The sequence below is a fragment of the Halyomorpha halys genome, unplaced genomic scaffold (genome assembly GCF_000696795.3).
Source record: "Halyomorpha halys isolate HHAL.00 unplaced genomic scaffold, Hhal_1.1 Scaffold988.1, whole genome shotgun sequence".
Classification (NCBI taxonomy): domain Eukaryota; kingdom Metazoa; phylum Arthropoda; class Insecta; order Hemiptera; family Pentatomidae; genus Halyomorpha; species Halyomorpha halys.
The window spans coordinates 16,495-29,382 of NW_027106576.1; the positions used below are offsets into that span (position 1 = coordinate 16,495).

Here is a 12,888-nt window from a genome sequence, read left to right on the forward strand (position 1 = left end):
TATATTTAGCCGTAAATATCTTTAAAGTAATTTTTCAACATACGATATAACTCATATGTAATCGAAAACTTTTCATAAAGTACGGATTTTCGATTGGTTGATTCTTGAATTATGTTACGGCTTTGGAGTTGAACAACTGACTGATTTTTTTCCCACTACCGATTATTGATGACGGATGACCTTTGCGTTGGTAAGATAAGGCCAGTTCTCTTCATCCCGATGGCAAGAAATGTACTACTCTTTCTGTTTCTTTTGTTTGTGACATCACAAGCTACAAGTGAGGTAATTTTAAGTACTACATCACCTGAGTTACTCGACAAATTCATGATCCGAACACCTCTCAAGCCATGCCCCCATGGTCACAGACGGATTGGAAAGGAATGCAGACTAGTAATGATGCCATGATGAAACGGTATTTAATTTCTCATTTCATTTCGAAGGTCTATAAAATGAAACTTTATATATATATATATATACACACATACATATTTGTTTATAAATTTACATAAATGAGGGAAGGATAATTATAAAAACATATATGAATATAATATAAAGTTAAAAAGAAGTTTAGTTAAGAGATGTAGAATCGCCAATGTACTATTTGAGTAAAGAATAATTATTACTCTTAAATTTTTGCAATGTAAAATAATTTTTGCACCCAAAAATATATCATCGCAATGCAACCCTTAAGAACCATATATTATTAAATGAACTTAACAAAATAACTTAACGTTGTATTACTTTTCAATTATTGGGCTTAAGACTATATTTCTTGTGGATAATGAAAATCAAACTTTTTTCTTCTTTTGGTTCTATTTTATGGTTTTATTTTAAATGATATATATTTTTTTCCATCGGTATGGTTTGAACACAATAAAAAATTAATTAAAAATAATTTTATGTTTGTTTTCAAATAAGACACAAATAGAGTTAAAACTTATTTATATAAATTTATGTAAAAAAAAATATATCAAACTGTATTTGACTAAAAACCGTTATTCTGGGACAGACAAGACATTGAAAATATAAGGGCTCGTAGCAAGTATAACAGGTGTATAATATTGCAATATACATTAAATCTATATATATTTATAGTAAACCCATAGGAAGATTATTTTATCCGTTATACAGAGGTGTCCGTCAACAAGGGGTTAACTAATAAAAATTAACTTAGGCTTAATACCTCGTAACTCCGAAAATAAACAAAAAAACGATATGATTTTATAAAACAATTCAACGCAGTGTTAGGACATATGTCTTTGTAGGGACGGTTCGCAGGATAACATTGTTTTAGTATTGAATGAAATAATAACCAATAAAATAATTCAATTTTTCTTAGAACACATCAACTCTTACTTTCCTCCCATGTCTGGTGCACGGCAGACAATTAGGTAATGTCGGAGCTAAACTAGAAAGTCTTATGAATCGCTCAATACGACATTTTTGGGATCACCAAAAATACTCGTATGAGCCTTTATTACTCCGAGTTGAAGTGGTTCTTCCCTCCCTACCGTAGTCAGCATTTTATAACATCCTCCCTATCCCAAGTAATTAGAACTCAGGGCCCCTCCTATACCCAACAAAACCTTAATTTCATATCCTCTGTACTATCAGTCCATCTAACTTTCCCTAGCCTCAGTGAACTGCTGCGTTAGAGAAAACCTTCTCTTAACGAGATGCCTACCCCTGGAACTCCATTCCCACTGCTATACGTCATGAATCAACCATTCCATCAACCCATCTGTTCAACCACCTTTTCCTTCCCCAGAAATAATAAATATTATATTGAACATATGCATCTATATTTTTAAATTTGTAATGAATAAAGGTCAAAAACTTAGAACGAAAATACAATGTTTTCAACACATATATTTGCTGGGCCCCCCTAATATATAACAACAACTATCACGAAATAAGTTTTCATAATGTCAGGTTTCTGGATAGAGAAAAAAATTAAAAAGAAAACATAAAGGAAATCTATTCTTAAAAAAAAAACAACTAGAAAAGACACTGAACATAAAAGAATATCTCAAGTTTATTCCTGATATTTAGAATGCTACCCTATATAGATAATAAATAATTGAATTGTTCCCCAATCCACATCCACAGTCTACTATTAAACCTTAACAATTTAACTTTCATTAATAGCAGAAATTATTGTTCAAATAACATTTTATGTTATAGAAGTTAAACATTATTATTATGCTGATCATCTTTATATATTAAGGAAAGTAAAACATAATCTTAAAAAAATATTTTGTTTCTTAATTATTTTCTCTGTTTATTACTATAAATGAAACTAACAAATTGTATACAATGTAATTTTCGTATAGGATGTAGTGTTTTTTTAAACAACAGTGAATGGTATCTTTTAAGGAGAGGACCCAGTATTCCCGAAACGTCCAAAAATTGAATTAATATATGTTTTGAAAACATTTTATTTTTGTGCTACTTTTTTGACCATTAGGTATTATGTATTTTAAAAATTTTGGTCATATATGAAAAAATTAATATCTGTATATTATTTGAAAAATATACTTTTTTTTATAATGTAAAATTACTCACTACATGATAATAATTTAAGTAGTTAGCAAGCTCGAGCACAATGCTCTAAATATTATATTATTTAACAGCAACTTTGATCTGAAGGGACTATGTTCTAAAATAATAGACTATTTTTCATTTCAATTCTGGAATCGTTAGCTTGTTCATTTATATTTTATGAATTGTGTCCGTTATAGAAGTGTGGAAAATACTGATGAGAAATAAAATTGGTGGCTGCTAGTATGGGGGGAGGAGTTTCCGTCACAGAGGGGTTCAAATGGATTTGTTTTAATACTATACAAGTCAATCCACAAGGATGATGATGTTAGCCTATGAATACTGACAGCTTCGATGTTGGAAAAAATTCTAATATCATTGTATCTATACTAGGATATATTAGATATAGGTATACAAATACAATATGATTTTTTAATTTTTAGTCACCTCCAGTTTTGTGAGCATTATAATACGTTATGACCTCAGGTTTTTTTTTTCTCCAGTATTTTTATCAATGACTTCGGTTCATAGCAAAGAAGAAACCAGGAGTACACAATTATTCTTGCATGTGACGTAGGTTGCCTTTTTCGTCGTTGAAACCAAAAAAGCTGGAATATTGTGGTATTCCTATAGAATATCCCTATCCTATACTGAAATAACGATTGAAGAATTTATTAAAAAATCAAGAGGGGCGATGAACCTGAAAGACACACCAGAAAGGCGCGGTGAGCCTGACAGGTACACGATCCCTGTCATCGGGATAATGAAAACGGTAATGAAAAATAGTCTATTATTTTAGGACATAGTCCTTTCAGAACAATTTTGATGTTAAATAATATAATATTTATAGCATTGTGCTCCAGCTTGCTAATTACTTATATTATTATCATATAGTGAGTAATTTTATATTATAAAAAGAAATAGTTTAAATATATTTGCTGTAGTGAAAATTCGTACTAAAGAGTTTCTTGAGGTGTGAGGAACGACTACTAACTTTGTTTCCGCCTAAAATGTAGCAGTGGCGTTAATGACCGAAAGGTTTTACGCCTTTAAACAAGACCATACAGTTTAAGAAAATATAAAGCCATATATTATAGAAATGGATCGGAAGAGACTTGGCGCTTTCGGCTATTTCCGATTTTGCAATCTCTTTTAGGCGGTTGCTTGAAAAACATCTTTATATTTTTAACTATTTTATAATACAAATGAATATCAGAATTATTATTTTATATAAACAATATTAACTGTACTTCAGAGGATGTTTTATTGAAAATTCGGAATTTAAGCTCTATCATAATATTTTAATGAGCATACGACCTAGCTGATATTTTGTTTGGTTGTCCCTTTTAGATTTCACTAAAAAATCAAAAAGGTTCGACATAGAGGATTAATAGTCATTATAAGAATCGCTCCATTGATCGGGTTGGTAAAAAGGACCAATAAGCGTATTTTCTGGATACGTTTCCCGGAATATATCCAGTACCAATACCAGTAGCTACTCGTATTAATGATCACCATGACCCTGTTTCATAATAAAGTACAAACTAATACTATTAGTAGATTTAACTTGATACAATTACACTGACTTGTACAATAGTAACTTGTGCTTTAGTACTTTTTAACTCCTGTAATATCACTAATAACCATCCCTATTTTGAAAAAAAACAAGTATTATTGTTATCACCACGTTGTTTCTGCACTTGTATTAAGAACTAATACTATTAGCTTTCATTATGAAACAGGGCCCTGTATATTGTAGTACATTGTATATATACTTAGTTTAATCTAAATCGTTATAGTCGATTTGAGAAATCCGTAATAAATCTCAAATAACATTAAATATGTAATTTCAATTTCGTACGACATTTCGTTTTTGATCTAGGGTATTCATAAACAGAGATCATTTATCAATACTTGGTTAATTAGAGTCAGGAGATTTCAAAACTTGTTTTTCCGTCGAAAACAATAGATGAAAATACTCACCCTCACTATACGGGTGTACTCCTTATATAGGCCAGCTAAAGTTTAAAAAAATCAGAATTTCTGCCACAGGATTATTTCTAGACCTACAGAACATTTCAAAAATTATTTGAGGTCATATTCTTAAGACCGATTGATTCTGCCGTCGGATGTTTGACTTCATCCGTTGCCTCACTACAGTTGGCCCACTCAGATAGCCCCCTTGACCTCTGATTTCTCCAAACGATATCCATTATGCCCTTGTTCAGTATCCCTCGAGATGTCGCCCGTCCTACTAGCTCTTCTTGCAACGGTCGCTGTGGCTTGGGGTCAGCAGCTTCCTCTTTACACTTACCTTGGCCAACCTTACTGCCTCCAAGGACTATCCCTCATCAACGGAAGGTGTTGGCCGAGCCGGAGTTACTCTCCGCCTTATCAAAATAGGTCAGTTATTGAGCTTACATGATAAGATGAATACAATTTATAAAATATTTGTCTAAGTCATTTTGATAAATAACTCATACAATAAAGTAATAATAAACCAGAAATAAAATGATCTTTGGAAATGAACTGTATATGGGAGGATTTAAATCAGACTGGTGTAAGTGCCGTTCTATTTTGATACGAGCCTAGAAATACTATCTTGAAGAGTTAAACCGCTTCAAGCAGAAGCTCAATAGTTCGTTAATATTTTGGCTAATTTTCATATTTTGGTTTTCATGTCTGGGTGAGTAGACTCTTCTACTTCTCCTTGCAATGAGGATGGCGCTCAAATAACTAAATACTACAGATTTGGCAACGAATCTTTACGCGAAATCGAATTATAAAGTGATTTTCCTCTTTGCGTTTATTAGATTTTCAACATCGTTTGCAAATAAGTCTTCAAAACTAGAGAATTTTTTTTAGGATCAAAGAAGTCCTTCGTATTAATTCTTTTTAAAATCCAATTTAATTTCGGAATCCGTAAACAATCCATCCAATTGGAAATCTTAGAGTTAGGTGGGCTGGAGAAAATCTAGATAACAATGCCTTTAAAATATTAACCATATAGGCAGTTGAGAATAGAATTTTAAATCATTCTGTTCTCATCAAAAATAATTTTAATAAAACAAATTAAGTTATGAGGCATTAACTTCAAATATTTTTTAAATAATTGGACGTACTTTTGACGGACAATGCTATTACTACTACCCCTACCTTAATACTATATACTACCCCTTAATTTTGAATACCTTGACTTACAAAACTTTTGCAAGCAACGGCTTAGACGAAATAAAATAAAAATTCAAGAGATAAGAAGAGCGGAGAGTAAATATACTGACAGGCTGTAATAAAATTTAAATATTTATTTGTTTCTAAGTAAAATTTTATTTATAATGAATATATTCTTTGGAATAGCTTTAATAAATACATTTATTCTAAATAAATAATTTATTGTTGAGTTGATTATTAAACGAAATAATATTAAACGTGGTATAATTTTCAATGACGTTTCCAGTTTGTAGTGGAATTTTGTTTAAAGAGTTGTGGTTCGTGGACGATGACTGACGTACGTGAAGTATCATTGGAAAGTTTTTTTGCGAATAACATCATGAATAAAATATAAAATATGTATCGAGCATAGCTTGCCATTTGAATTTCATTACACAGATACTGTAAAAGTTTCCATTTGAAGTATAATGTAAGGCAGAGCATAAGAGTTTTGTGACTTAATGATTAGAAAAACATATTTTTAATTATTTTAGTTGTAAAAAAATATATTTTTTTTATTCGATTGATAAATATTCATTCAACCGATCATCGCATAAAACATTTAGCAATGGAAATGGAAATTTAAAAAACTATAGTTATTATTGTAATCCTGACCGTTTTCACGTAATTGAGGTTAATGTTCAATATAATTCTAAATCTTACGATTTCAGCCTAAATTAAAACTAGACCATAAACCATTATAGTACTTTTTAAATATTTTTTTTGGAAATAAAAACAACCCCCTTCCTGCATAAGTTTTGTGATTTTTTTTGTTTTTCAATTACATAATTACTAATTGACTTGTACCAAAAACACTTTTGGCTGTCAGAGTTAGCATGCGTAAGAAAGAACTTTCTATTCCAAAACCCATACTGCACATATACCTGATAGTTTTGATAGTCATAAAACAGACATAATATTCCTGTACTCATATTTTTCTATTTGTATAGATATTTTTTTCTAATATTTTCTTATGAAAATTTTCTTATATTGTGTTTATTACTTTAAGAATTAAATCTGATATCGATGTCTAATTATAAAATATTCTCTAATCATAAGAGAAATATTTTACTGTTGCTTTTTAATTAGTATCAAATTCTTTGGTTTGAATAATCCTTTATGAAACTTTTAAAACCTTTATGATAGATTTTTGAGTATTCATATTCCTCTTAACATCTAATCCTGTAAGATTGTGTGTTTAGTTCTAGCATAGATAATTTTCATAGAAGAGATAAAGTTGACGATTTTTCCAGATATAATACAATCATATATTAATGAAAGTCCATTCTTACCTCTCTTCTATATATTAGTACCTAATCACAACATAAAACCATCGAGATATAAATATTATGGTATAATTAATAAAGACGAGTATCTTAAAATATACTTCATCAGAAAAATATATTTTTTTATTTTCCTATTACATTCATAATCTCAATTTAACAGTATCTGATTTTATAAAAAAAACAACTTTATAACGCTATAAATCCTTTTTTATTCATAATATTTTTTTTTTTCATTTTGTAACCCAGTTAGTTTGATTTTTTTTTTATCAAATATAAAATGAGTGAAATGAAAAAACTGATTTTGAAATATAAGAAGATGAGATAAAACCAAGGTTGCTACGTATTCCGATAGCTTTTGACCTGTAAAAAGCTATCATTATGTTTCTTTATCTCTTTACGTAACTTTCAAAATTTCCATTCATTGATGTATGCTGTGAAATTAAAAATGATTTATGTTTGTTTACATATCGGGACTCATTCAAAACCCTCTCTTGTTTTTATCATTCTTTTTCTTAATTCAACTTTTTTATTTGATACATTACAACATATATTTAATTTGTAATTAATTTAAACAATTGCTTTTGATCCTTTATCTTAGTTTTCTCAACGTAAACTAGATTTTACAAGAGTAACCTTTTTAATCTAATTATCCTTAAACAAAAAATCTATGCTTATACTATCAAACCTCAGTTTGATATATCAAAGTTTAAATAAAACTTTTATTTCAAAACTTCATTTACAGGCTGTTGTGCCTTTAATTCAATTCACTTCAACATTTAAAGAAATATAATTATAAATTGATTTAACAAATTTAATTATGGAATTCACATGTTATAATGATTAATTTCTAAATTAATAGTAATATGCTCACTAATTAACTATACTTTTATATTAATCACTATAACCAGTAATAAATTCGTTAGCGCAATAGTCTCTCATTATAAAATTTTCCTAACCAAATTCAACCTTCACCAGGTAATGACTATTTTATCAATTATCTAATTAATTTTATTTTAATTTTTTAATCTATTTATTTGCACAAATTACTAAATTAAATAGTATTTAATTCATTTCTAAAAGTCTTCCATTTTTTATTTATTCTTCTTATCTGTAATTTTATTTATTGTATTATTCAATCAAACTATTTATTGCCAATTAATAAGCGATTACATATTTATTTTATTTAGTGATTCAAAGTAATGGTGGTTAAGTGTTTTTAAGATGATGGCATAATTAATAACTGCATAATTATCATTTTATAATTGGACAAGATCATAACATCGAAAATTATCGAAGGGAAGTCTCTCTATCCCCTCAAAATGCGAATTAGCGCCATTCTTATCTTGTCTTTGAAACATTTGTTTAAAAAGGGAATTAGAGACATTGGTTAATAAAAAATAGTTAAATCAACTAACATTAAAAAATTTGCTAAAATTGAAAAACGGTGAATAAATATTGTTTCTATTTAGCAATGATCTAATTGTTGTTCAACGTGAGTTAATTACATTAGACTATACAATTTACTAATATATATATCAACGTATCATTCTAGAAAAATCTCGTTACAACGTAGTAATATTTTAGGGTACCAATATAATTGTTCCTGATTTTTATAATTTCAATCTTAATTATAATATTTTAACCCTGGTCTTCCAACAGGTGGCCCGAGAATCGCTACGAACAACCACCTCAGAACATAGTTGAAACGACTAACGACCAGGAATGTCCAGAAGGATATAAGAAGGCGAGGGGGCAATGCAGCAAACTCACCGAAAGGTAAGTAATTAAATTATTAATAATAAAAAAAAGGTTTAGTGAACCCGAAGGTTCAATGCCAATACCACCAATGGCTACATACATCTATCCAGAGACGCCAAAATCCGAAGGATGAGTCTTGACGCAATCCTCCCATCTACGTTTTGGCCTACTCCTTGGAGGTTTCCCCGGGTCATTATTTATTTTATTTTTTGAGGTACCTTCGTTGCTAGGCCATACGGCCTTATCTACCGCAACTCTATCACCTTAATTATATTAGCATTGCATTGTGGGTGCATTTTACACACATCTTCGTTGTGTAGCCTTCTAAATTCTCCAGTTAACTCGTCTCTCTTCGGTCCGTATATGGCACACTATACAAAATTTTCAAAAATCTTAAGACACCGTTTCTCTCTTTATGTAATATGTCACGTTTAACATCCGTAGTGATCAGTAGGAAGGCTAATAGTTTTGTAAATTCTAATTATTAAATTTCTGGCTCTATATTTTATTTTGTCCCCATGTATTTCGTAACCTAGTACCTTACTATGCTTTATAACGTAGTCCATTAAATTTGACTCAGGATGATTTAAATTTTTAAATATCTGAATAGACTGAAAAGACATGAAACTGCTTGTCGATTCCGATTATTACAACATTTACTAGACAAACGGTCTAAATTGCCAATCCATTTCAAATGACTGATCTACATGACTATTATAAGGACTATCTGGACATACAGAGTTGAGCTTTGGGGCTCCACTAAACCATCAAATTCCTCCCAAATCCAATTCTTACAGTCCAAAATCCTTAATGCTCTTTACTTTGTCACAAATCAAGCCATCCATCAGGACCTCAATGCCCCATATGTTACCGATTTGGCCAGAACCAGATACCGTTCCTTCCATGATAAACTTCCCAACCTCCCAAATCCATTTGTTTCTAACCTGGCTTCTCCTTCATTACCTAATAATCCTCCTAGGCGTCTGAAAAGAAGATGGCCTCGAGATCTTCTCCTCCAGAAATGTTATTGGAGTTCTATCTATCACCACATGTTTGTATCATGTCACTATGTCCCCTAAAGCAAATTTACTTGTATATTTTTTTTTATACAGTTGTAAATAACAATAAATAAATTATTTCAAAAAAATATCTGAATAAGTTAGTGGTGTGGAATTTTAATTTGTCAAAAATATCCTTACTTTTTAGAAGTGGATGTTTTAACTTTTGATAGAAATCTCCTGGATTGTTTATTTTCAGGTAAAAGGGTTCAGCTATATCTTCGAAAGTAATTGTCTTATAGAACATACAAGATATGCTATTAGGAAAGTATTAGGAGTTATTGAGTAAATGTATATTAGTATTCCGAAATATTGTTTTAGTTTTTTTTTAAACGAACGTCACTTGGAAAATTTTAATTTATTTTAATTTTCCTTAACAAGGAATATATAGTAAAGGGAATTATTGCTGAAATACCCGTTTTGATGTCTTTTATATCCAAATGACCAAGTTTCGCAAAATGTGTGTGTGTCTTTGTCGGTAAACGGAAAAATTCGGATATAATTCAGAATTATGATAAAAATTTTTTTTCAATAAAATCGGCCGACCCGAAGTGCTCTCAGGTAGAATCGATTTTGCACATTTGTCCGATTCTCTAGAAAACGGCCCAAACGATTTTAAGTAAGACCATTATGTCAAAGTAAATTGAATGGTCTTCGATATCAGCTAGATCCTCAATGAAATAGTCTGACAGGGTTTGAATGTAGAATTTTTAAATAATTTCTCTCTGAAACACCTTTAATTTTGCTGCAACGTTTAACTAAAAAATATTATTAAATAATTTTATAAATAATTGAAGGAGAAAAAAGGAAAACTGAGACCGCACATCATTTGTTTAATACACTACTGATTAGTTATCTTTTGTTAAACTGTTGTATTCTTGGCAGAGACAGAATTTACATTGGTTATTCCAATCTCAAGAAATCGTAAAATACCAATTTTTATCACAACTAATAAATTAAAAATATACATAAACTACAAAATATAGATAACTGCAATACGTGCCGAAAAATCTACACAGAATAATAAATAAAATTGGTGAGAAACGCCTTTTTTTAAATTTTCACTTTTACTTACCTACGAAAAAAAAAATAAAAAAGTGACGTCCATAATCCTTACACGAAATTAGTGTTGACTAGTATTATATACTATATCTTGAGTGAAAGATTATAAAATTTCTGATAATCTGTCTTGATCTAAAATCTAATATGGTAGCTCCAATATGGCTCATATCTTATCAGCTAAGAGCCTATTGGTTGGTTGATATTCCTTATCAGCGCAAAACATATTGATGGCCAATGACTGTTGTGTATTAAAAATTATAATTAAACGTTTTTCATTATTCACATTTGCTGATTAAATATATTTTAGAATATTATATTCTCACAGCACTGAAAGACTTAAACAAATGCATCATATTCGAAACCGAAATTCTCTCTTTTTTTTTTAAATTTCTTTATTTAATGCTATTTACAACTGTACATTATAATAGATTCAATTAATTTGATGTAAATTTATAATGGACTGTTACAGGCGTGTAGAGAAACTATCCATTGGTAGCACTCTAATGACGTTTTACATTAGCAGGTCTCGTGGCCATCTTCTTGAAATTATCTGAAACATATTTTTGTCAATCTTTTGATCTTTGAGATTTTTTTAATTGTAATTTAACAATTTGTGATTTATGGTGGTTTTAGGCTATAAATTAAGTAATAAGTGACAGTACCAATGTAAAACAAGTGGAGCATATTCTATCGAAAAGTTAGTTCAACAGCCGGGCGGAAAAAAAAGTTATTTTTTTCCAATTTTGGATTTATCAAATAAAAACTATTTATAGTTACTACTTAAAATGTATTAGTTACTGCTGAGTGAAAAATGGTGGCTGTTTCAAAACGTTAAAAATTTTTAGTTTTCCATTCCGAACGCATATCCTTTAAACTACTAAGAACACTTAAGAAAAGCTTATAAAACATCATTTAAAGTAGGGTACATATTCTAAAATATGTACTTTAGTGAGAGGTGTTTACGTTCAAAAGTTTTTCATTTTAAAATCAACCATACCGGAGTAATGATAAATCCTTTATTAGTGAATTTATTTAGGAATAACTATAGTATACAATAATATTAACCTGTGGTTAACTATAAAAAGGTATCTCTAGATTCATATAAAATATTTTCATTGTTATTGATTTCAACTTGAATACCCACGCCTATAATCCTTCATTCTTTCATCTTAATTTGTTGTGATTAGTAGAAATTTCAAATTTTAATTTTCAGGTTGATTTCTTTTTTTTAGTAATTTAAAATATAAAACTTTTTAATACAACTGGTTTCCTCTTAGCTCTTCAATATGAAGAAAATATTGTAATCGGAAAAATTTTTCATGTACTTTTGCATAAATATAGAGAATATCCAGGGAGTTTAATTTAGTTAGAACAAGGTAAGCTTTACATATATTAATATTATAAAATGAATAATGACGTTTATTATTGCTGGATTTGAGCGTTTAATACTTAATTAATAATTTATAAACAATAAAAATCTGAAGTTGAACGACTGAGTACTACAGGAGTTATGAAAACTGTATTAATTCATAATTATTATTCTACAAAACATAATGCAATACTAACATTTATACACGTGGTGTAAGAAACCGTGGAGTTCATTTTCGGTTTTAGTACCTAGAGAACATATAGTACTGGAGGGAAAAATACAGTTCTTTCACTTTCACTTTTAATTACTTTAATTTAGTCTAAATTTATAGGTATGTGTAGGGGGAATAAAAAATGGTGGTTGTTACAAAACATTAAAAAAAAAATTTCATTTAGTGCTAATTATCTTTAAAATTATCAATAACATTATAAAGCCCAAAAAGGCATCAGTTAAATTTTAGTTAATTTGCTAGAATATGAAACCTACGATCTACGTTAAATAATTCCCGAGAAAATATTTAAAAAGCTACATTTCATAAAAAAAGTACTGAAAAATCAGTAGTTAGTGAATTTATTTTGAGAAATGTATATCTCAAAAACCATTA

General features: G+C 29.3%; 1 protein-coding gene across 3 annotated transcripts in view; it reads left to right on the top strand.

Moving 5' to 3' along the window:
• Positions 1-12,888, top strand: part of LOC106687613 (uncharacterized) — a 62,595-nt gene that overhangs the window by 14,957 nt on the left and 34,750 nt on the right. Inside the window, exons 1-2 of one of the 3 annotated variants that reach the window (XM_014431598.3) lie at positions 273-412; positions 8,697-8,813. In XM_014431598.3, coding sequence (XP_014287084.1) covers positions 348-412; positions 8,697-8,813 — 182 coding nt within the window. In that variant the 5' untranslated portion in view covers positions 273-347. Of the gene's footprint in view, positions 1-272; positions 413-4,760; positions 4,945-8,696; positions 8,814-12,888 lie in introns of those variants that run through there. The other 2 variants (XM_014431597.2, XM_067044951.1) reach the window with 2 other exon arrangements.